General features: G+C 48.0%; 1 protein-coding gene across 2 annotated transcripts in view; it reads right to left on the bottom strand.

Annotated features, from left to right (window-relative positions):
* Nucleotides 1–247: 247 nt before the first annotated feature.
* Scn10a (sodium voltage-gated channel alpha subunit 10) overlaps nucleotides 248–22,751 on the bottom strand; it is a 95,263-nt gene continuing 72,759 nt past the window's right edge. Inside the window, exons 20-27 of one of the 2 annotated variants that reach the window (XM_041676945.1) lie at nucleotides 20,857–21,030; nucleotides 14,680–14,802; nucleotides 13,537–13,821; nucleotides 10,138–10,191; nucleotides 9,133–9,277; nucleotides 7,219–7,319; nucleotides 4,999–5,269; nucleotides 248–1,464 (exon numbers count right to left, since the gene is read on the bottom strand). In XM_041676945.1, the coding sequence (XP_041532879.1) occupies nucleotides 248–1,464; nucleotides 4,999–5,269; nucleotides 7,219–7,319; nucleotides 9,133–9,277; nucleotides 10,138–10,191; nucleotides 13,537–13,821; nucleotides 14,680–14,802; nucleotides 20,857–21,030 (2,370 nt within the window). Of the gene's footprint in view, nucleotides 1,465–4,998; nucleotides 5,270–7,218; nucleotides 7,324–9,132; nucleotides 9,278–10,137; nucleotides 10,192–13,536; nucleotides 13,822–14,679; nucleotides 14,803–20,856; nucleotides 21,031–22,751 lie in introns of both variants that reach the window. The other variant, XM_041676946.1, reaches the window with a different exon arrangement.

Here is a 22,751-nt window from a genome sequence, read left to right as displayed (position 1 = left end):
TCACTCATCACAACCAAAATAAACGGGGCAGTGACGTTTAATGGAAATTTGGAAGGGCTGTCAAAGCAGAGATGTATTTTTGTCTTTTGATTCCTGTTGGTATGGGGGCTTTCTCAAGGATGTCCCCATTCAGCTCTGACACAGTGACCAGAGGCATGCATTGGTGAGGCTGAGTGCCACCCCTAGAGGGAAGGAGTTCACAGCAGAGGAAGACATTTGAACCTGCCCCGTGCATGCCGGAGTGTCTTCACTGAGGTTCAGGGCTGTTCCCCTCCTTACTGGTGACTTCGTCTTCATTTTGCATTGAGCTGGATGTACTAATGTTGACCCTGTCACTCAGGCCCCTGGTGACACTATCATAGGATGGTGGGAAAGATGTGGCAGAAGCAGTTTCTGATTTGTCTGGGAGCCCTCCACCATTATTTGCTATGAATGGAACATAGCCTTCACCAGGGAGTGGTCCATCGTCCTCTTCAGCCCTGGGTACAATAAGGGGGTTGGAGAGCGTCAAGGAGCGTTGTAACACATAGCTCCGATAGGCCTTTTGAATGACAGTGGCTGAGATGGCTTCCTGCTTCCATCGGAGGGTGGTTGCTATTGGTTCATAGGACTCTTTGGAAAGATTAGTGGCCATAAATTTCTCTTCCATATTAGTCTTCAGAGAATCCAACTCTCCAGATTCTCCCAAGACATTCTTCGTGAAGGCAAAGAGGATGTCCAAACAGTGGATCTTATCTCCAGGGACCAGTGGCAGGTCCATCTGGATCAATATGTTCTGGTTTGGCTTTGGGATTCTAAGAGGGCCGGAGAGTGTGTCTGCAAAGTCCGAGAGGGCAGAAAAGGCAATGAACTGAGTGGCCTTGGGGTCGAACTTCTCCCAGGTCTCATAAAACATGTCAAAGTCATCCTCACTCAGGGGCTCTGTGCTCTCTTCCGTGGCCACATTGAAGTTCTCCAGGATCACGGCGATGTACATGTTGACCACGATGAGGAAGGAGATGATGATGTAGGTGGTGAAGAAGACAATGCCCACTGCTGGGCTCCCACAGTTCCCCCGGGAGCCATTGCTGTTGGGCAGATTGGGGTCACAGTATGGGGGCCCCGTGTTGAGGATGGGGCTGAGGAGGCCGTCCCAGCCGGCTGATGTGGTGATCTGGAAAAGGCACAGCATGCTGTTGCCGAAGGTCTTGAAGTTGAACATGTCGTCAATGCCAGCCTCTTCCACAACATTGGCGAAGCTGGCCATGCCGAAGATGGAGTAGATGAACATGACGAGGAAGAGCAGGAGGCCAATGTTGAAGAGGGCGGGCAGGGACATCATGAGGGCGAAGAGCAGTGTGCGGATCCCCTTGGCCGCTCGGATCAGCCTGAGGATGCGGCCGATTCTGGCCAGACGGATGACCCGGAAGAGTGTCGGGGAGAAGTAATTTTCAAGTGACGTAAGGATTGCAGAAAACACCAGACCTGCAACACGGTGGAAAATTATTAATTAGAGTCTCAAACCATGAGCTCTGGTTAAGTTGGCTATGAGCATGTGTCCTCCTCTTTTCTCAGTATAGACGCCCATATTTGAAGAGTCTGGGCCTTAGCCTGACCTGCTCGTCAGTAACTGTCCATGGTGGTAACCATTCCTCCCTCAGGCTATTTTTTTGACCTTTCTACTATGTTCTTATCATTCTCCCAACCCAGAACAACTTATTAGTCAGCCTCTAAAACCCTGTCGTCTTCAACACACCATGCATGTGTGGGAATATCACACAGTGAATCCCATTAATTTGTTCAGCTGATACATGTCAATCATCATAATAAACAACCGTCTCTCTTCCACAGCCAAGTTCAGCCGGAAATGACTGTATCTCCTCCACATGCCCACAATGCTTTGCTTCCAACGTGACATAGCCCACCACGTTCATTTCCCCACCCTGGTTCTGTGCTCTGGATAGGTTAGGACCCGCTCTGATTTGTCCCCTTATTTCCTACTGTGAAGATTGACTCAGTTCCTGGCACACGGTCCCACAGATAATTGTATGGAACTCACATTAATTATAAGGAGGCCTAGGAGTTGGGCGACTTGCTGACAGATAAACAAGAAGGTTCTGAATGGCCAGCTGTCTACACAATGGTTTTAATTTATCTCCTTCATTCCCAGCTGTACTTGAACTCTGTGTTAGGGTCTGGAGATAGGATTTTTCGGGGTCAGTTATGCCCTGTAATCCTAAGCATGAGAAGGGAAGAAAGATGAAGGATGCATGTACCACTACATGGCATCTAATATGAGATCATGTATATGTCAAGTGTGCATCTATGAATTTAATATGAGATCATTTATATGCCATGCATGCATCTATGACATCTAATGTGAGATCATGTATGCATCATGCATGCATCTATGTCATCTAATATGAAACAATGTATACCTCATGTATGCATTATATGACATCTAGTATGAGATCATTTATATGTCACATATGAATTTATGACATCTAATATGAGATTGTGTATGCACCATGTATGCATCTATGACATCTGAGATCATGTATAGATCATGAATACACCTATGACATCTGAGATCATGTATAGATCATGAATACATCTATGACATCTGAGATCATGTATAGATCATGAATAAACCTATGACATCTGAGATCATGTATAGATCATGAATACATCTATGACATCTGAGATCATGTATAGATCATGAATACATCTATGACACCTATAAGAGATCATGTACACATCATGTGTGCGTCTTTAGTTTTCTTGGGATTGTTCAGAAGAAACAGAGAATGCAAACTTCCAACAATAAATGTCTTTCTGGTGTGAAGGCAGGATGGGGGAAAAGAAGAAAGATGGGCAGGTGATTCTTCAGGTGGTTTCCAATCTGCGTCTATAGGGATTCCTGCCCAGTGCTATGTAGGAACCGGGAACTGTTAGCAAAAAGCCCTCACCATAGGGCATGTGGTTTTTCTGTATCGTCAATATGGATATCTATAAAGCAACTCCCATCAAAATGTCCTCTCGACTCTCTTCTTTTGAAAGACAGATGAAACAAAACAAACAAATGAAAACCAAAACTCACTAGCCAATCAACATCAGAAGCTTCTGTTGCACTCGGTCACAGAGAAGTCATAGAGGACAGATCTCCGTAGAGTTCTTCTCATTTGCTGCTGTCTACTTGATGTTTTTGAGGGAGTGTCCCTCCACAGCCCAGACTGATCTCAAAGTCACAATATTCATCCTGCCTCAGCATCTCAAGGGCTTAGATTATAGGCATGCAACACCATTCCCAGCCAATAGGGTGGGTCTCGCACTAACGAACCAATGAACTGATTGATTAGGAGAAGACTTTCAGAGGCAACTGTTATGTCTATGGTGTTGACAGCGGAAATGCTTCCGTGGACATACAAACCTCAAACCTGAAAGGTTGGATATATTAAATACATGTGTATTTTTTTGGTATGTCAATCTTAATAAAGACATTTTAGAAAATCCACCAGCAATACCAAGATAAAGCAAAGCCAGATTAAAGCCTCAAACAAAGGAATGCAACCCAAGCCTCTGTTTTGCCACCAGGGTAGGACAAGTGACGAATTGCTGTCAGTTGTCTGGAGATGCCATTAGCTCTTGATAGTAAATCAATGGGAAATTAAGCCCACTGCTGGCTGTGCACTGACACGAGCAGTAGGTGGGTCAGAATATAACTGGCAAAGATATTTTTATGATTCAATACAAAGTTGGTGAGTCAGGATGTGTCCTGTCAAGAGTCAAGCAGCAGCTAAACAACTAGTCCCAGGACAATGTGACAGTCTTCATTGTCAACTCGGCTGGATTTAGAATAACCTGGACACAGTTCAGACGTGTCTCAGGACCTTTCTGAGAAGCTTAGCTTTTAGACCAACCCTAAATGTAGGTGATGCCATCCCATGGGCTGGGGTCCTGGACTGAATGAATAGGAGGAAGTGAGATTTACACCAGCATCCATTACTCTCTGCTTCCTGACTGGGGATTCAACCTGATCTCACACCTCATGCTATTGCTGCTGGGTCACCCCACCACAGTGACCACATCCCTTCTTAAATCATGAGCCCAAAGTGGTCATTTACTCTTCAGTGACTAGTCGGGTATTTGGCAGCATTAGTTGGAAGAGTAACTGATACAGACAGTTTCTCAGTTGTTGTGGGAGGGAGCTAGGTCATCAGAAGAACACAGGCTGGTCTAAGTTCTGATCTGCCTCCTGCAGAGTGTGTTACTGCATAACATTCCTAATCTCTGAGGCTCCATTCTAAACGGGTAAGATAAGTCAACGGCACCTCCTTCAAAGGGGCTGCCAATCCGGGGCACCTAACCCAGCTCAGAACTCAGTAAGCAATCAGTAACAGTGACTCCATTTCTCAATCCAGATTCCGACTCTAGACACCACTGCACCCAAAATATAGAACCTTCAACAAGACCCCAGTGTCTTTACCCCATTGATCTCATTGCATTGAGCCCTTCACTTTTCTGTCACTCATGATCACACAATGAAGCCCACCGACTATCTTCTTTTCCTGAGAACACCATGGGGCATTACCACCTACTGCCTTTGGAAGACCACAAAAATTGGGCTCTTCTAACCCGTACCAAGTGTTTTGAAAAAGCAAGCTGAGGCTGGGGCGACGGCTCAGTGGGTAAGGTCCCACAGAGCCGGGTGTGGAAGTGTGTGCCTGTAATCTCAAGGCTCTTACAGCAAGATGGGAGGCGGAGACAGGAGAATCCCCCACAGTTTGCGGGCCGGCTAGCCTGGTGTACGAAGCAGAGGACAATAAGGGACTCTGGATCAAACAATGTGGAAGGTGAGGGCTGACACAGAGGAGCCCTGACCTCCATCATGGTACACATGCACCTGCACACATGCACACAGAGTTTTACAAGTGAGTTGGCTGCTTCCTTGGTTTTAAAATAATAGCTAAACAACCCCAAGCAGGAATGAGGCTTCCCCAGGCCATGGCTGCCACTCACTCCCAATGGACAGGATGACCACGATGAAGTCAAACACATTCCAGCCGTTGGTGAAGTAGTACTGCCGCAGGGCGATCATCTTCAGCACACACTCGCCCGTGAAGACGGCCACGAAGAACTGATTGATCCCACCCAGGACCTTGGTCTTCTCTTCACTCTGGTCGTCAGTCTCCACCATCATGGTGACCATGTTGAGGCAAATGAGGACCATAATGGCGATGTCAAAAGCTTGCCTGGTCACGATGTCAAACACAAAGCCCTGGTACTTATTCTGAGAAAGAAAGGGTAGTGTCAGGCCAGCCTGTTCTAGTCTCCTGAATCCAGCACCTCATTATGAGAGCTCTTTAAGCTCCAATCTTGGGCATCCTTGGCTTCTGACCCCATCCTTTTCCCTTGATCTCTCCAGCCTGCGAGTTGACATGTGTGTAGTGTTTGCTAATTATGTGCCTCTATCCCAAACTGCAACATCTCTGAGGGCGGGAACTGTGTCCATCTTGCTTACAGCTCTGATTCTAGCGTCTGCATAGTGCCTGCCATGGAATTTGTTGTGAATGGAAGATAGAATGAGCAGCTGCGAGTCAACCTCCCGACTAGCTTTACTAATCCTGTACAGAGTCACTTACAGAGTGGACTGACCAGGGTCCCTCATGTGTGGCACCAGGGGTGGGGCCAAAGAACCTGCTATAGCCTTACCAGGATGCTTCAGAAGCTTCCAAGTGGGCGAAGGGAAGCTGCCACAAGGCTGATGCCCCCTGCTGCTTCACAGCACAGAAGGTTTGCTGCCCTGCTGGGTTAGAGCAGAGAACCTGACCACAGAGGGCCTGGCTCTTGGCTTGACTGTTGGCTGCTGTCCTGGGAGGGGGTGGCTTTGCTGAGCCACTAAGCCCTTATGTGTCATCGTGAAAATGGAGAGAAAAGAAGAGGGCCATTCATGGTTACATGACTTCTAACTAAACCAAACAAGCCTCAGATGAGGGTTAGATATTCCAACGTTTGGCTGTTCCTGGCTCAGCCTGTGGGCGGGGCTCACATCTCGGCAACCCTCTGTGTGCTTAGAGACGATGGAGGGTGAATGATAACATGACAGACAGATGTTGAATTCCAGGAGCAGAGCCAGGCAGTGAGGTCTATTCTCCTCCTCACGGGGAGGACCGACCCAATGCCGTCACTGGAGGACATGGAGGGTCAGGGCTAAGACTTCATTGGAAGCAATGGTATCCACCTACAATTCCTATTCTGATCATGTTGCCTGGAATTCCAACACTAGCCCATGCCTTCATATCTATGGGATACTGTTTGAGATTGAGCACACCCTATCCCAGGGACAATGAGAAGAAGAAGCTCCAGTGACTTGTGGGCTGGAGAGGCCAGAGAAAAAAATATTAAAAGTTTGATTATTCTAAACAGAGTGGTCCAAACGCAGGACTCTCTGGCTCATCATTGCTGTGAGGTCAGTGAAGGCCACGGAACTCAGCACTGTCGTGGGGGCCAGGAAAGGCCATGGAACTCAGATGCTTGCTTCTATGAACCTTGACATGAACCCATTCACTGGGCACAGCCTTTATCCCGAATTGTTTAATTCTGAGCCTGCTCCCACCCATTGGAGTTTCTGCATGTGTGGGTGCTTGTGTGTGTGTGTCCTGAGAGGCCCGCAGAAAGCCTTGCACTCTCTTGCTCAGACTTATCCAAAAGCAGTTATTTTCATCTTACGGGATCTGGAAGGAACATTCCACCCTACAGAGCTGGAGCCGCCTGCCATTCCTGATCAGGGCTTCATCAGAGATGTTTGAACAGCCTCAGATCAACACACATTGTTTACAAATAAAGTGTGCTGAAGATGAGCACTCTCCCTTTTCCTCCTGCAAACGTTCTGACGCCTTGTACTCACCAAGCCTGGAGTAACTTATCTAAGGACCACCCTTAGAAAAAATTCTAACTACTCTTTCTATTCCATGATTGTTTCCAAATCCACAATAAAGCCTTCAGTTGTTGGGAGATGCAGAGCTCGTCAGACAGGCTTATTTGAGGCACTCATCGGAGCTGTTTTCACTTCATTTAAACTTCTCATCTTTGGGGGCCTGGGAACCTCATCACTTCCACCCCTGAACTTGTCCCGATCTCCTCCATACAGCGATGCTCAAGTGTCTACTCCGTCCGCTTCCACCCCTGAACTTCTGAATCAACAAACCTCCTCTGATACAGAGAAACTCAGGGGCTCACCCTGGGCCGCGGGATGGGCTTCTGGGGCTTCTTGGAGCCCAGCTTCTTCATGGCGTTGTAGTACTTCTTCTGCTCCTCCGTCATGAAGATGTCCTGGCCCCCTAGGTAGAGGAGAGGGACACACCAATGTTATTAAAAATAACGAGATCCCCCAGAGATGCCAAAGCCAGAGTGTTGAATAGCAAAGACCTTTTCATCTTCTCCGCAGGAAGGATCAGGGATGTCTGGACCGAGAGGGGATGAACCCGTTGCAGACTCCCTGCCTGGGTGTCTGCAGCCAGATGCTCTACCCAGCACCATGCCCACTAAACTCTGAGAGGAGCACCTGGATATGAGCCACGGGCTGGGCTTCTTGAGCAAAGCTGATTTCTGTCCTACAGTACGAGAGTGAAGAGGGCTTGGGAACAGGAGACTATGTAGGCACAATGAGAAAACCTCTTATACCTTTAGCATTCATATTTTATGGGTGAACCAAAGGAAAAGCATATAGTTGTCCTCTTGGCTATGGGAAGTAGACAAAATTGCCGGGGAGAAAATTGAGATCTTGGGGGTGGGGTGGGATGGGGGTAAGGAGAGATGGGGAGAGAGGGGGGATAGGGGGAGAATGGGGGGAGCTTGGGGAAGGGGGAGGATTGGGACGAAGGAAGGTTGGATGGGGGAGCACGGAAGCACGGTTCTTAGTTAAGGGAGCCACCTTAGGGTTGGCAAGAGACTTGAACCTAGAGTGGCTCCCAGATGCCCAAGCCGAGGTCCCCAGTTAGTTCCTTGGGCAGCTGAGGATGGGGAACCTGAAATGACCCTATCCTAGAGCAATACTGACGAATATCTTGCATATCATCATAGAACCTTCATCTGGTGATGGATGGAGACAAGAGACAGAGACCCACACTGGAGCACTGGAATGAGCTCCCAAGGTCCCGATGGGGAGCAGAGGGAGGGAGAACATGAGGAAAGAAGTCGGGACCACGAGGGGAGCACCCACCCACTGAGACAGTGGAGCTGATCTATTGGGAGCTCACCAAGGCCAGCTGAACTGTGACTGAAAAAGCATGGGATAAAACTGGACTCTCTGAACATGGCGAACAATGAGGGTTGATGAGAACCCAAGGACAATGGCATGGGGTTTTGAACCTACGTAATGTGCTGGCTTTGTGGAAGCCTAACCAGTTTGGATGTTCACCTTCCTAGATATGGACGGAGGGGGGAGGACCTAGGACTTACCACAGGGCAGGGAAATCTGACTGCTCTTTGGGCTGGAGAGGGAGGGGGAGAGGAGCGGGGGGAGGGGGAGAAGGGTGGGAGGAGGGGGAGAAGGGTGGGAGGAGGGGGAGAAGGGTGGGAGGAGGGGGAGGGAAATGGGAGGCTGGGAGGAGGAGGAGGAAATTTTTTTTTCTTTTCTCAATAAAAAAAAAAGAAAGAAATATAAATAAGTGTTTGGGATTAGGTTTCTATGAAGCCAAGGAAAGTATGGAGGCAAGAACCTTCTTTTCCATTCCAAGAGGGTTGGGACTCTGCCAGTGCCTGAGGCCTTGGCCCTTCCTGAGATGTCCTAACTCAGGCCACTGGGGGATTAAAGTTCTAGAGTCCCAGGTGCTGGAGCCTTTATCTCCCTGGTTGTACTTAATGAGGCGTCATCTGTGTGGGGTCACTCGGCTCCAGCTGAGAAGACCAAGGTCACTTTACTAGATGATGGGGAACCTTGGGGAGCATTGATGACACTGCAAATAGAGCTTCCCCAGCAGTGGCAGCATCAGGCACCAGACAGTGGTGAGGACCAAACCCAGGGGACAAATATCAGCTTGGCGCTACAGACGGGAAGCGCTGTTATCACTGGCTTTTAGCCACGAGGCCACAGCTGTCCAAGGGATCGGAAGTGCGGGATTCATCACCACGGCCGAGACACTCGAGCCCCACTTATCTTTTTTTTCTGTTGATTGAAGTTGTCAATTATGACCCCAACAAAGAGATTCAGCGTAAAGAAGCCACCAAAGATGATGAAGACGACGAAGTATATGTACATGTACAAGCTGTACTCCCACTGAGGCTGGCTGTTGATCATCTGTGGTCGAGACAGGGAGATGTGAGGAGGCACACGCCTTAGGTTTCCCCTGAGAGCCAACCCTGAGTCAAGGCCCCGGTGCTTTATCCTGTAAAGCAGGATTGCCTGAGGGGTTGGGAGAAGCAACAGATGATAAAAGGCTGGTGGGGGGGTATTATTTATTAGCTAGGCCACGCTGTAGGCAACTGAAGCTCCATCCTGACGAGAACACACCCCAGTGTGGGCCCACTAAGGAACAGAGAAGCTGTAAGCCTTGTCTATCAGCTTCTGAGACTTATTAATGAGAGTTGCCTGGAAATGTCCCATCCCCTGTCCTGCTGGGAGAAGCCACTGAGTAACATCTGATGGACTGAAGAATCGCTTCAAGCAGAGGATGGGAATCCCAGAGGACTCCAGGGGTTGAGAGGGCCGGTCAGTCGGACATCAGTTGTGCCTACCATGGCAGGAAGGGACCTTAGCCGTCAGCCACATTACCGCTTAGGACTGGAACGTGAAACAGCTTCCGCTTCACTAGTGTTTGGACACTGGGGCCCCAGTTGGTGCCGCCATTCCTTCTTGTCAGGTCATAGCAACAAGAAAAGTAACGAATAAAACCACCGCTGTCCAGCTGTCTGTCCATGTTCTCAACAGTGAGCGATAGACGTACTCGAGAAGCCTAAGGAGCCCACATGGAAGGCTAGTTGGGCTCAAATGCCCCAAAACGTAGCAGTTGGATGCTGCTACAGGGATAGGCTGTGGGAAGCTGTGTAAGCCTGAGTCTTCTGGCAGGACGGCTATTTAAATCTCATCCCAGATACAGTCAGCATCCCAGATATAGGACACAGAGGGGAAGGCTATGGGTGCCAGGAGCTGAGACTCACCTCTCTGGAATCCACAGCAGCATACATAATTTCCATCCAGCCTTTGAAGGTTGCCTGGAAACAAGAAGTGGAGGACAATTAGCATCTGTCCATCTAACTGGACCCTTCCTAGTCCATGGTGGCTCAGGGAAAGAGAGCAAGATGTGAAGAGACTTGGGGAGGAAAAAGCATAGGCAGAAAGGGAAGGAAGTCTCTGGGTGACTGGACCAAACTCACATGATTTTAAGTAACCCAGAGTAGTGTGGTATTAAAAACCCGGAACTTTCTAGAATATGGCCTCAGCTGGAACTCTAGTCACTATAGAGACACCTGGCACAGGCTGTTCTGTGCTCTGCTGGGGCTGCCATTTTCTCAATCAGTTTCCCAGATGATGTACATGACATAAGAATAGATACACATTTTTTAAAAAGTTCTCCTGGATTTTTTGTTTTTCCATATGAAGTTGAGTATTGATTTTCAAGGTCTGTAAAGATTTGTGTTGGGATTTTAATGTGGATTGTATTAACTCTGTAGATTTCTATTGTTAAGGTGGACAGTTTTCATGTTAATCCTACTGATCCATGAGCATGGGAAATATTTTTATCTTCTGTGTATTCTCCAGTGTTTTTCAAAGACTTAAAGTTCTTGTCATGCAAGTCTTTCACTTGCTTGGTTACAGTTATACTAAGGTATTTTATGTTATTTGTGGCTATTGTGAAGGGTGTTTTTTTCTCTGATTTCTTTCTAAGCCTGTTTATTGTTTGTATATGTAGAGGGATACTGATTTTTTTAAGTTAATCTTGTATCCAGCTACTTGACTAAAGGTGTTTATCAACTATAAGAGTTCCCTGGTAGAATTTTTGGGGTCACGTATGCATACTATCATCTCACTGTGAATAATGATACTTTGACTTCTTCCTTTCCAATTTGTATCCCCTAGGTCTCCTTTAGTTGTCTTATTGCTCTAGCCAGAACTTCAAGAACTATGTTGAATAGCTATGGAGAGAGTTGACAGCCTTGTCTTGGTCCTGATTTTAGTGTAATTGCTTTGAGTTTCTAACCTGGAAACAACCTAGATGCCCCTCAACTGAAAAATAGCTAATGAAAATGCTGTACATTTACATAATGAAGTACTACTCAGCTGTTAAAAACAATAATATCATGGAATTTGCAGGCAAATGGATGAAACTAGAAAAAATCATCTTGAGTGATGTTGTGGGATATTTGTACACTGTGTGAATATATATTGCTATGATTGCTTTAATAAAGAGCTGAATGGCCAATAGCTAGGCAGGAGGTATAGGCAGGACTTCCAGGAAGAGAGAGGGAGTAGAAAGAGGAATCAAGGCACATGAGAGAGATGCCAAGACATACAGGAAGAACAGGAACAGTCCCACGCCACGTGGCAGCATGTATAGAAATGGGTTGATTTGTAAGAACTAGTTAGGAACAAGCCATAGCTAAGGCCATGCTTTCATAGCTGATAATAAGTCTCCATGTCATGACTTGGGAGCTCATTGGTGGGACAGAGAAAGACTCACTATAGAGTGAGGTAGCCCAGATCTAGAAAGACAAACATGGTATGTACTCACTTATAAGTGGACTTTAGTGGTAACGTAAAGGAGGACGATACTACAACCCACAGATCCAGGAAGGCTAAGTAGCGAGGAGGGCTCAAGAGGGGACACTTGGATCTCCCCGGGAAGGGGAAGTAGAAATTTCACGGGTGGACTGGGGGGTGGAAACATAAGGGATCAGGCAGGGGAGGGATGGAGAGGGAGAGTACTGAGAGACATGACTGGAAAAGGGGGTCATTCCATGGTCAGGTAGAAGCCTGCTGCAAGGGAAACTCTTAGCAATCTACAAGGATGACCCCAGCCAAGACTCCAAGCAATAGGGAGTGTGGGGCCTAAACTGGCCATCTCCTGTGACCAGGCAAGACTTCTGGTGGAGAGATTGGGACACCAACCCAACTATATAACCTTCGACCTACAGTCTGTCCCGCCTGTAGGATGTGTCGAGGTAAGTGCGGCACAGAGATTTTGGGAGTGGCCGAGCAATGGCTGTACAGCCCGAGACCCACACCATAAGTGTGAGCCCACCCCAGCATTGTCTGGAGCACCAGGACATGGAGGCTGGATGGTCCAGAGCCCTAGGGCAGAGCCAAACATGACTGGAGAAGAAAATGTCAATGAAATGATGCCTAACGATATTCTGCTGTATTCATAGGTGGGTGCCTAGCCGTCATCAGAGAGCCTTCATCTAGTAATGGATGGAAACATGCAGAGACCCACAGCCAAATATTAGGCCCAGCTTCGGGAATCCTGCTGAAGAGAGGGAGGAAGAATTGTAAGAGCCAGAGGGGTCAAGGACATTACAAGAAAATGCACAGAATCAACTATCCTGGCTCAGAGGAACTCACAGAGACTGAACTGACATCCTGGACACCTGCCTGGAAATGACCCAGGCCCTCTGCATATATGTGACAGTTGTATAGCTTGGTCCTCTTGTGGGGCTCCTTACAGTGGGAGCAGGGGTTATCTCTGACTCTTTTACTGGCTTTGGGACCCCATTCCTCATACTGGGTCGCCTTGCAAGCCTTAATACCAGGATGTACTTAGTCTTACTGCAACTTTTTATGCCATGCTTTGCTGATGTCCATGGTAGGCCTGCCATGTGGTTGCTAGGAACTGAATTCATGACCTCTGGAAGAGCAGCCAGCACCCTTAACCTCTGAGTCATCTCTCCAGCTCCCCTTTTCTGAACAGAAACAAAGGAGGAGTGGTTTGTCCATTTTTCTCATGAAGCCACAAGTCCTGCTTCCAGTTCTGACTGTGATTTCCATTGGTTAAGCGCAGTGCCTAGTAGAGCACAGCTACAGAGGCTGTTTGTTCCCTGAATGCATGAGCAGAGGAGGATACTGAGGAACTCACAGGCAAACAGATGTCACAGATGTGTAAGTAGCTGTAACCACACTTCAACAAACACAGTGCTGGACGAAAATGTAGATGTAGACAGACGAGGTACAAATGAATAGGGTGAACGTGCTTCACTGCTATCACCAATATTATCCACCATTGCAGCAAACTTAATTAGCTATAATTAGTTATCGTGCAGGAGATAATGGGAAGTGAAAGATGGAGCCATGTGGACATGCCTGTTCTGGGCATCCTGTTGCTTGGATGGCTCACCTTTTAGCCTTCCATCTCAGGCAGACCTAGCCAGTATTAGCCCTGTGAGCTCACACTCCCCAGTGAGGGCCTCTAGTCTAGTGGTGTCCATGGAGATAGAGACTGACTCCAGCTTAAGCTCAGTGCTGACTCCTGTGATGTCTCTATGTAGCATCGCCAGGAAGAACCTGGAAGCTCCCTTTACTAAGCAGCCAAAGGAATGGAAATGATGGATTCAGGGTTGACTCACCACCTGAAGAAGAGCCAGGTAACCCATAGCAACATTGTCAAAGTTGACTTTCACGTTGACCCAGAAGTAGTTTCCGGTGTAGTTTTGGTTGTAACAGTCAGACTTATTTGTCACAAGGCTTGAATTCACAATAGAAAACGGATTATCGCTGGTGTCGATGCACTTTGAAAATTTCCCCGCAAAGAAGTTCACGCCCATGATGCTGAAGATGAGCCAGAAGATGAGGCAGACAAGGAGGACGTTCATGATGGAGGGGATGGCGCCCACCAGCGCATCCACCACTACCTGGTGGGACACAGAAAAGGACCTGAAATCCCCCAAATGTCACTTCTCTGTCATACATATACCTGTACACGGAGGCTGAAGACAGCCTGCGGTGGCATCATTTCACCTCCTCCTCTGAGGCAGTTTCTCCTTGACCTTGAACTCACCTAGTAGGGTAGGCTGGCTTCCAGTGAGCCCCACTTGACTCTGCCTCGCCAGCAGAGAGTATAAATGTGTGTCTCCATGCCTGCCTTTTAAAATTACACTTTTCACATGGGTTCTGGGTTTGAATTCAGATCCTCATGCTCATGAGGTGGGAACTGGAGAAATTAAGCTCTCTCCAGCTCACAAGCCAATTTGAAAACTCCATTGTTATTTGTGAAGCTATGGCCACTGCTTCAAGTCAGTGATGGAGGTGGGACAGGGAGGAGAAGCAACGGGGCAGGTGGCAGAGACACGCCATAGGATGTAAAAACTATCCAGAGAGATGCTGGAGCTGAGCTGAGGTTATCTCTGCATTTATTCAGAGTGTCAGGGAAGAGATTCACTTGTCACAGGGAAATGGGACAGTAGGTACTCTGTGTGTGCTCAGGAATAAGACTAGAAGCCAGGGAACAGCCAGGACCACGTCTCCAAGGGAGTGAGATCTGAGGCCTGGAGCCGGTGGTACTTGTGGGAGATGAGAAAAGAGGGTCTTACAGTCTGACGTGAGGGAGACAAGAGTCAGCCTGCGCAGTGTCACCGAGGAAGGGACAACACAGATCTGATACCTGGACATGTGGCCTGCCCCATGGGTCAGTGGTAAGGAGGACAGGGGTGGGGGAAGCAGGGGAAGGTTTGCCAAATGCTGTGGGTGAAAAGTTCTGAGATGGGTCTTACCCTCATGCCTTCGAATCGAGACAGAGCCCGCAGTGGCCGGAGAGCGCGGAGAGTCCGAAGGGCTTTGATGGACGCCACATCCGAATATTCGAGGATCTTGGCTATGAGGCTTGTCAGGGAGATCTGGTTCAGGCAGAGAGCATAGCATTATTCTGGATGTCTAGAATGTCAGCCGCTGGAAAGAGAAAGCACCTCTATTCCCCGTCTCCCAGGTCCTGCTCTGTCTGTCTAGCCCAGGCGAAGTTCTAGAAAGTCCTTTGCTTTTACTGAATTAAAAGGTTTATTAGTATATACTAATTATATACAATGGCTTCATTATGTTTTCATAAGTATATATAATAATATGGTTTATATGGTTTGGTCACATCCACCTCCCGTGATTTTCTACTGTCTCCCCCATCCTCCCCTGAACCCCTTCTCTTCCAATTAGGTACCTTTTTACTTTCATGCCATGTGTGTATATGTGTGTGTATTTGTATGTGTGTGTGTCTGTCTGTCTCACTGAGTTTCATTGGGTTGCCTACAAGAGCAAGAGCATCTAACTAGTGGCTACACCACTAAGAAAATGTCGCTCCTTCCTCTAGCAATCATGAGTTATCTATAGATCCTTGAGGATGGGGGGGGCCTCGCGAGCCCCTCCTCAATCATGACAGAATGTTGATGGGCCCAGTCTTGTGCAGATGACAGCTGCTCTGAGTTCAAGAGTGCACTGTTCACGACACGCCCCAAAAATGGCATTTCACAACATTCTGTTCCTTCCTCTGGATCTTATGTTCTCTCCTCCCTGTCTTCCGTGATGGACTCAAAACCCATTCTTTACTCACATGGACTTCTGGGTAAGTGTCTTAGTTAGGGTTTCTTTTGCTGTGAAGAGACACCATGACCAGAGCAACTCTTATAAATGAAAACATTTAACTGGGGCTGGCTTACAGCTTCAGAGGTTCAGTCCATTATCATCATGGTGGTAAATATGGCAGCGTGCAGACAGACATGGTGATAAAGAAGGGGATGACAGTCCTACATCTTAATCCACAGGCAATAGGAAGTGAACTGTGTCACTGGGCATAGTGTGAGCATAGGAGACCTCAAAACCCACCCCCACAGTGGCTCACTTCCTCCAACAAGGCCACACCCATTCCAACAAAGCCACACCCCCTACTAGTGCCACTCCCTATGGGGACCATTTTTTTCCCAAACCACCACAGCAAGAAAACGTATTCTCACTCATTGCTATCCCCAGAAACATGTGGTCAAACTTCATTTTTCCTCCAACGGTGCTAGCTGGGCCCCAAGAACCTTGATATTTTGATTGACTTTCAGAGATTTGGGAAGCTGATGCCCCTTCATTGGACCTATGATTAAAGCTGATTGTGGTGGTTTAAATGAGAAATGTCCCCCACAAGTTCATGTGTTTGAACACTTGGCCCCTAGCTGGTGATGTTGTTTGAGCAGGTGATGGACCCTTTAAGAGGTGGAGCCTTGTTGGAGGAACTGCATTGCTGGGGTCACTGGGGACTGGCTTTGAAGTCTTATATCCTTGTCCTACTTCTTCTCCCCACCCTGCTTCTCTCTCTCTCTCTCTGCTTCTTGTGTGAGGGTGAGAGTGTGACCATCTAGGTCCAGCTGCCGTGCTTTCTCTGCCTGTTGTCATGGTTCCCTGCGGTGATGGATTCTATCCCTCTGGAACCATAAACCAAAACAAACCCTTTCTTCACAGCAACAGAAAGGTAACTAATATGCTCATTTTGAGGGATCTAAAAATTAGTCTTGATTGTATCTGCTTAGAAAATTGGGTTATGAAGAATCCTGCTTGTGTGTATCTGTTTAGGTCCCTCTTGATTCCTGGCTTTGTGGCCTGCTGGATTAAGACACTTTTGCCCTTTTTAAAATATAAGATTCAAGTGGAAAGGAGGGGGTCCGACCCCAAGTCAGCTAGTTCTCGTAGCTGGGCAGTTGTCTGAGCTCTAGCTTCAAGAGACATCTGAGGTCCAGCTGAGCAGTGAGTCCCTGTTGCTCTGCCGGTTCTCTTTAGATGCTATCCAAAGGACATCAAAGGACACAGGCTGTCATGAAAAACAGCCACTTCTTGCAGCAACTCTCAAGATACTAGGGGGAAGCATTCTGGGGACAAGCTTAGCTTTATGGGACTGAGAGCCAGACCCACAACACCCTGGATGGTGCTGAATTAGGGCTTAGATTACTTACCCTGGCGCCAGTACCAGGACTCTAGAAAGCAAGGAGTTGACACGTAGGTCCCTGTGTCTGAAACAACACCCATCCTCTGAATGGGTGGCCTATTCTACCAGGCCAACAGCGACCACAACAAACAGGATAGAAAGGACTTCCTTCTTGCATTAACACAAGGCTCCAGACACCATCAGGCCCCCAGCTGTCTGCCTGGCTGAGGACAGCATGGCTCAGGGCCAGCTTTATGTCAGTCTTTTGCACATCCTTCAGGAAAAGCTGTTTCTTGTTCAAACTTTACAGACGGAGCAGACAACCCTGGCCAAGCCCACCTCTTGTATCTCTCAGAACACCAGCTCCACAGCTTACCGTCAGGACTAATACTGTGCCTGTCTCCTCCACACTCTACGGTAATTCCGGCTAAGACCCTGGCTCCCTCCCACTTCCACTCTTCTCTAGGACCTCAGCAGTCTGGGTCATGTGACCACAGCCTATCTTTCTAGCCACATCCTGCTCAGGCTGAATGGTTCTCCGTGTTGAACCTGTGGCCGTGCTTTCAACTCGGAATGGCCTTCCTCTGGCACCTCTCTGCTCTCACTTGTGTTCCTACAGGAAGCTTTCCGAGACACTCTGCTCACCGAGTGCTTCTGTTTCACCTCAGTGGTGACTGTCCTCAGCAGTGTCCACCACACCCACCCTTTGGATACATTTACTTCTCTGAGTATGTCCCGTCTAGGAAGATCAAAGCGTAAACTCCTAGAGGAGATCTCTCTCTCCTCCCACCCCTCCCTTACTTTCTGTACTCTTCCTTTCCCTTCCCCTCCTCTCTTCCTCCTCTCCCCTCTTTTCCTATCCATCTTCCACTCCCCCCCCATCTCTGTATCCTCCTTCCCTTCATTTCTTTATCCTCCAAATCACTCATTCTTCCTCCCCTTCCCATCCATTTTATCCCCTTTCCTTTTGGGGGACAGGTCTTACTATGTAGCCAGGCTGGCCTCAGACTCCCAGTATTCCTCTGCCAGCCTCTCCGGTGCTGGGATTCCAGGCATATAACACTGTGCCTTGCCGACTGTCTATTTCTTGCTTCCCTGTTTCCCAGAGCATTCCATGTAGCAACTTTGCATTTAAAAGATTTTGCAAATAAATATTTGATAGATGCAAGAAAAGAAAAAATCATGTCGGCATGGGTGAAAAGATGGGAGGAAGAAAGGATCAAAGGCCACAAAGATTGGTAGGATAGACAGCTGAGTGCCAGGGTCAGAGAAAGAATCAGAGAAAGGAAAAAGTATGGATGAAGGGAAAGGATGGATAGATGAAAGAACGAACGGCTAAGTAAAATGATGGACAGATGCATGATAGATGGAGAGCCATAGATGAGTGGAAGAAATTAGTGAATGGCTGAAAGTTTGGTTAGGTGGATAGCTGGAAGAAAAGGGGATGAATGGACAGTAGGGGGAACATGGTGGGGGGGGGATAGATTGTGCTCTGCTTTCCTTCTGTGGCTGAGATGAAGCATCTCAGGCAGCCAAGGCGAAGAAGGGTTAGCTTGGCTCATGCTCCAAGCCACAGCTCATCATTGAGGAACTCAAGGCAGAACTCTAGCAGCCATCACATCCCACCCGCAAGCAGAGCAGAGAACAATGAATAGCTGCTGCTTGTCTTCTCGCTGCTCCTAACCAGCTGTCTTCCCTGTTGTACAGCTCAGGGATCAGCCCACAAATGGGTGCAGCAGACATTCAGGGTGGGCCTTCCAACCCCAGCTAGCAATCAAGGCCATCTCCACCGACATGCCTACAGGCCAGCTAGCTGTAGATAATCCCTCAGTGAAGACTCTTTCCAGGTGGTCCTCGGTGGGGGGCATTTAAAACTGACAATCAGAGGTTGGCAAAGGAAGTCTGGAAAGATGGTAGACCACATGGATAAAAGGACGCATGCCTGGAGAGATGGTGAATGAGTCTTTGGACAGAAGGGTAAATGCCTGGATATTTGTTTAGAAGAGACATACAGGGGTTAAACACCAATTGGTGAGTGGACAGAGGAAGGCAAGGATGAAGGGTGAGGAAAAGGTGAGTGGAAAGGGATAGCTGGAAGGAAAAGGGCAGAGAGAGGACTCTTGGGAGGACGGAAGAAAGGAAGGAAAGAAGGAAGGAAAGTAGGAAGGAAGGAAGGACGAAGAAGTAAATAGTGGAATAGATGGGAAGACGGACACATGGAATGAAGGACAGACATGCACAATAAAGAAGAGTCTCCTCTTCCTTTTCCCTTTTCTTCTTTTCAGGACAGGGTTTCTCTGTGTAGCGTTGACTGTCCTGGAACTCACTCTGCAGACCAGGCTGGCGTAGAACCCACATAGCTCCACCTGCCTCTGCCCCCTGAGTGCTGGGATTGAAGGCATGCACCACCACACCCAGCTTAAGAAGAGGCTTCTTACGGAGATGAGGGCTGGAAACCAATGAAGTCTACACAAGCAAGAGCTCTTGGCAGAGTGCGAGACAGAAGAAAGCATTGTCTTCTTATTTGTGAATAATTTCTTGACATGCAGAGGACTGTCACTTGGGACTCAGATTCCAGGCTTCTCAGAGTCCCTATGGCACAGTGACCTGCTACCACTGGCACACTGGTATCAGGAAAGCAGGGAGTTACATGCAGGCCCATTGTGGAGATATTGCCAACTTAGGCTATGATGGAGGAGGGTCATCTTTCTATCTGTTGCTTTCATTGGTTAATTAATAAAGAAACTGCTTGGCCTTTGATAGGACAGAAAATTAGGTAGGCAGAGTAGACAGAACAGAATGCTGGGAGAAAAAAGCCGAGTCAGGCAGTCGCCATGATTCTCCCACTCCAGACAGACGCAGGTTAAGATCTTCCCTGGTAAGCCACCTCGTGGGCTACACAGATTATTAGAAATGGGTTAGATCAATATGTAAGAGCTAGCCAATAAGAGGCTGGAACTAATGGGCCAGGCAGTGTTTAAAAGAATACAGTTTCCATGTAATTATTTCAGGTGTAAAGCTAGCCGGGTGGTGGGATGCAGCCCCGCCGCTCCATCAACAAGGCTAGACAGAATATTCTGCACTGGACCCCAGCTAGCTTCAGGAGGCACATAGCAGACACAGACATGTTTCCTGACATCTCTGGTGTGCATGACCCTGGTGCAGGTGGCTGCGGGTGGAGGGAGACAGAGACAAAAGGGCTTGCCCTGCTCACAAAAACCCCCATCTAGACATCAGCGAGCAAGAAACACAGGCTGCTATCTTGAAAAGCCAAGGAGATTTTCACAGGGGGCAGGGCAGTGGAGTAGTTAAGATGTGGAGTGATGGCAGAATGTGTGGGGTACACATGGCCGATCTGCTGACGCAGAGGTTAGCAGTGAGCTTAGCAGAGTCCCCATGTATAAGCTCCAGCAGACCCTGCCGCTGCTTTTGGTGTCAGAGAGGAGCCGGTGCTCTCGGCCCAGAGGTTCACAACCACAGCTGCACCTGGGCAATGACTGGAACCATCTACAAATTACTGCCTGGAGCTTGCCTCAGACAAGAAGACCAGACCCTCCCAGTGTCCTGCTTGCCCAGGGTGTTTTTAAAGCTCCATGGGATATACAGCACAGCCGGGACTGGAGACCATGCAGTTAGCAGGCAGCTTCTTTTTGTAGACCACAAGGCCCTGAGGTCCAGAGCCCCGGCAAGGGGTGAGAATTCAGGGCAGCCTGGGTGCCTGTGCCATCTTGCTTTAGATATGAAGGCAGAAGGCTGCAGCAGTTAACCTGACAGAGTCTCCAGGCCTGCAGCTTCACCTGAGGTCACAACAGTGTACAAACTGTGAGCTTCCCGGTCAGGGCTCACCATTCACTGACATGCAAAGTTATCCTGACTTCTAACTCAGTGCTCAAAGCAGCCCCATAGAGACCATTGTGAGAGCCACATCGGTACCAGCTACGGCACCCGTGCATGGTGAGATCCCCAGCTCCACCCCCACGGAGTGCCTAGAGCCACTCACATTCACAATGAGGAAGTCCAGCCAGCACCAGGCATTGGTGAAATATCTTTTGAAGCCATAAGCTACCCACTTGAGCAGCATCTCCAACACAAAGATGAAGGTGAACACTCTGTCGGTGTACTCCAGCATAGCCTTCACTCGGGGCTTTTGATCCAGGTAGTTATCCTCAAAGGCCTGCAGGGAAGAGAGAAGAATGGCCCATAGCAGTGGGGTCCTGACCCACCGCAGGACCAGCCAGCCCTACCCATGGCCTCTGGGGAATAGCCTTAGTAGTCCTCGTGGCCAAGTTTCTTTTCTTTGCTCTGAGGATTAAGTGGACCGTGGAGGATGCACTGTGGGATAGGAACTAACACGTCGCAGCACACAGGGACACGCAGTCCTGGTGCCCCGTAGGGCTGTTGGGTAGAAGTGAGAAAAGGAACCTTGGGTTAGATTTTGGAAGCAAACCAAAGGGATATTCGCAGTGACTTATTTTAAAAATAAAAGCACAGAAGGATGACCACAGGCAGTCCACGAGAAAGAAAAGAATCAGCAAGAAACTTCTGAAAATGAGTGTTCCATCTCACAGGTAATCAAGGAAATTCAAGTTAAAAAGAGGTGCCAACTTTTCCTTCCACCAGAGATAAAGACGGCCCCAGTGTTGGTGTGTCTGCTGGGGATTCACTCTCTGGAATGACTGGTAGGAGTGAAACAACAGCCCATGTTTGGGAGCCAAAGGGCTGTCAGGTAGTGAGTCAACCTAGCTTTAAAGACACACTAAAGACGCTGGGTGCTCTCAGTGTCCACATGATTCTCTGCATGAGGCGTCAACACCCAGCTGCTGGTAGCAGTTCTATGGCATGGATCAAACTGAGTCCATTTTGGGAAGTGCTTCCTAGGTTAGATCCCCACCTCTGGGACAGTACTAGCCATTGGCGTTGGTCCCCAGTTTGCCTCCATGTGGGGCAACTCTATGGTGCCCCCAGTAGTGAGGGCTCCTGTGCAATCAGCTGAGGCTGGACATCATCTCTCAGCTGCTTTCCCTGACACCCTGCTGTCCTCCTCTGCTTCATCCACAAGTAAGCCCCAACAAACTGCTGGATCAAGAGACATGGCTCCAACCTCTGGATCTCAGACCAAACCTAAGCCAGGTAGGCATTCAAAAATCGCCAACAGTCAGTGTCTCCAACCATTACTCAATAGCTTTGTCTAGTATTCAATATTCTTAGCAATCATTAAATACCTCTGATCATCATTCAACATCTGTAATAGTCATTCAAAATCTCCAACCGCCATTCAATAACTCTGATAGCCATTCAACATCTCCGGTGATTATTCCACAGCTCTGAAACCACTCAGTATTTCTGACAGTCATTCATTATTTCTGATTTTCATTTAAAATTTCCAACAAGGAAGATGTGTGGTCCATGTGAGGTGTGAATGTAGGCACCAACTGAGTAAATGAGGGGCACGTTCCTATAATGAAGTATGTTGTGGCTGTTAAATGAGTTTGTATGAGCATATTTCCTGAAGAAATTTCTTGAGAAACCATAGAACACATACATACATTTATTTTTTAGAATATTTATATGTTCTGTGTATAAGAAAGCTGGGAAGAGCCACACCAAAGTGTTTTCAAAGTGAGTTTCTCTTTGAGTGACAGGAAAATGGTGGATTTTTTCCTTTATCTTTTTCTATAATTTCCAAGTTCCTTTTTCTCACTTCACTTTGTCAGATGAAAATCCATGTTGCTTTTTTTTAAGCACTCAAAGCAAAAGCATAAAGAAGACTAAATTTGGTGTCTGTTTGGTCCCATAGGAAAGGAGATAGGGAGCGAGGGAAGCTGCTGGGGGTGGGACTGAGGCAGAATGCTGCTTCAGGATTTGAGTGCTCCCCTGGGAATGGGGAGCTTGGCA

This window comes from Microtus oregoni, unplaced genomic scaffold (genome assembly GCF_018167655.1).
Source record: "Microtus oregoni isolate MIOR12 unplaced genomic scaffold, Mior012 000028F_ref0000031, whole genome shotgun sequence".
Taxonomy (NCBI): Eukaryota; Metazoa; Chordata; class Mammalia; order Rodentia; family Cricetidae; genus Microtus; species Microtus oregoni.
This window is presented reverse-complemented; position numbering and strand designations above follow the sequence as displayed.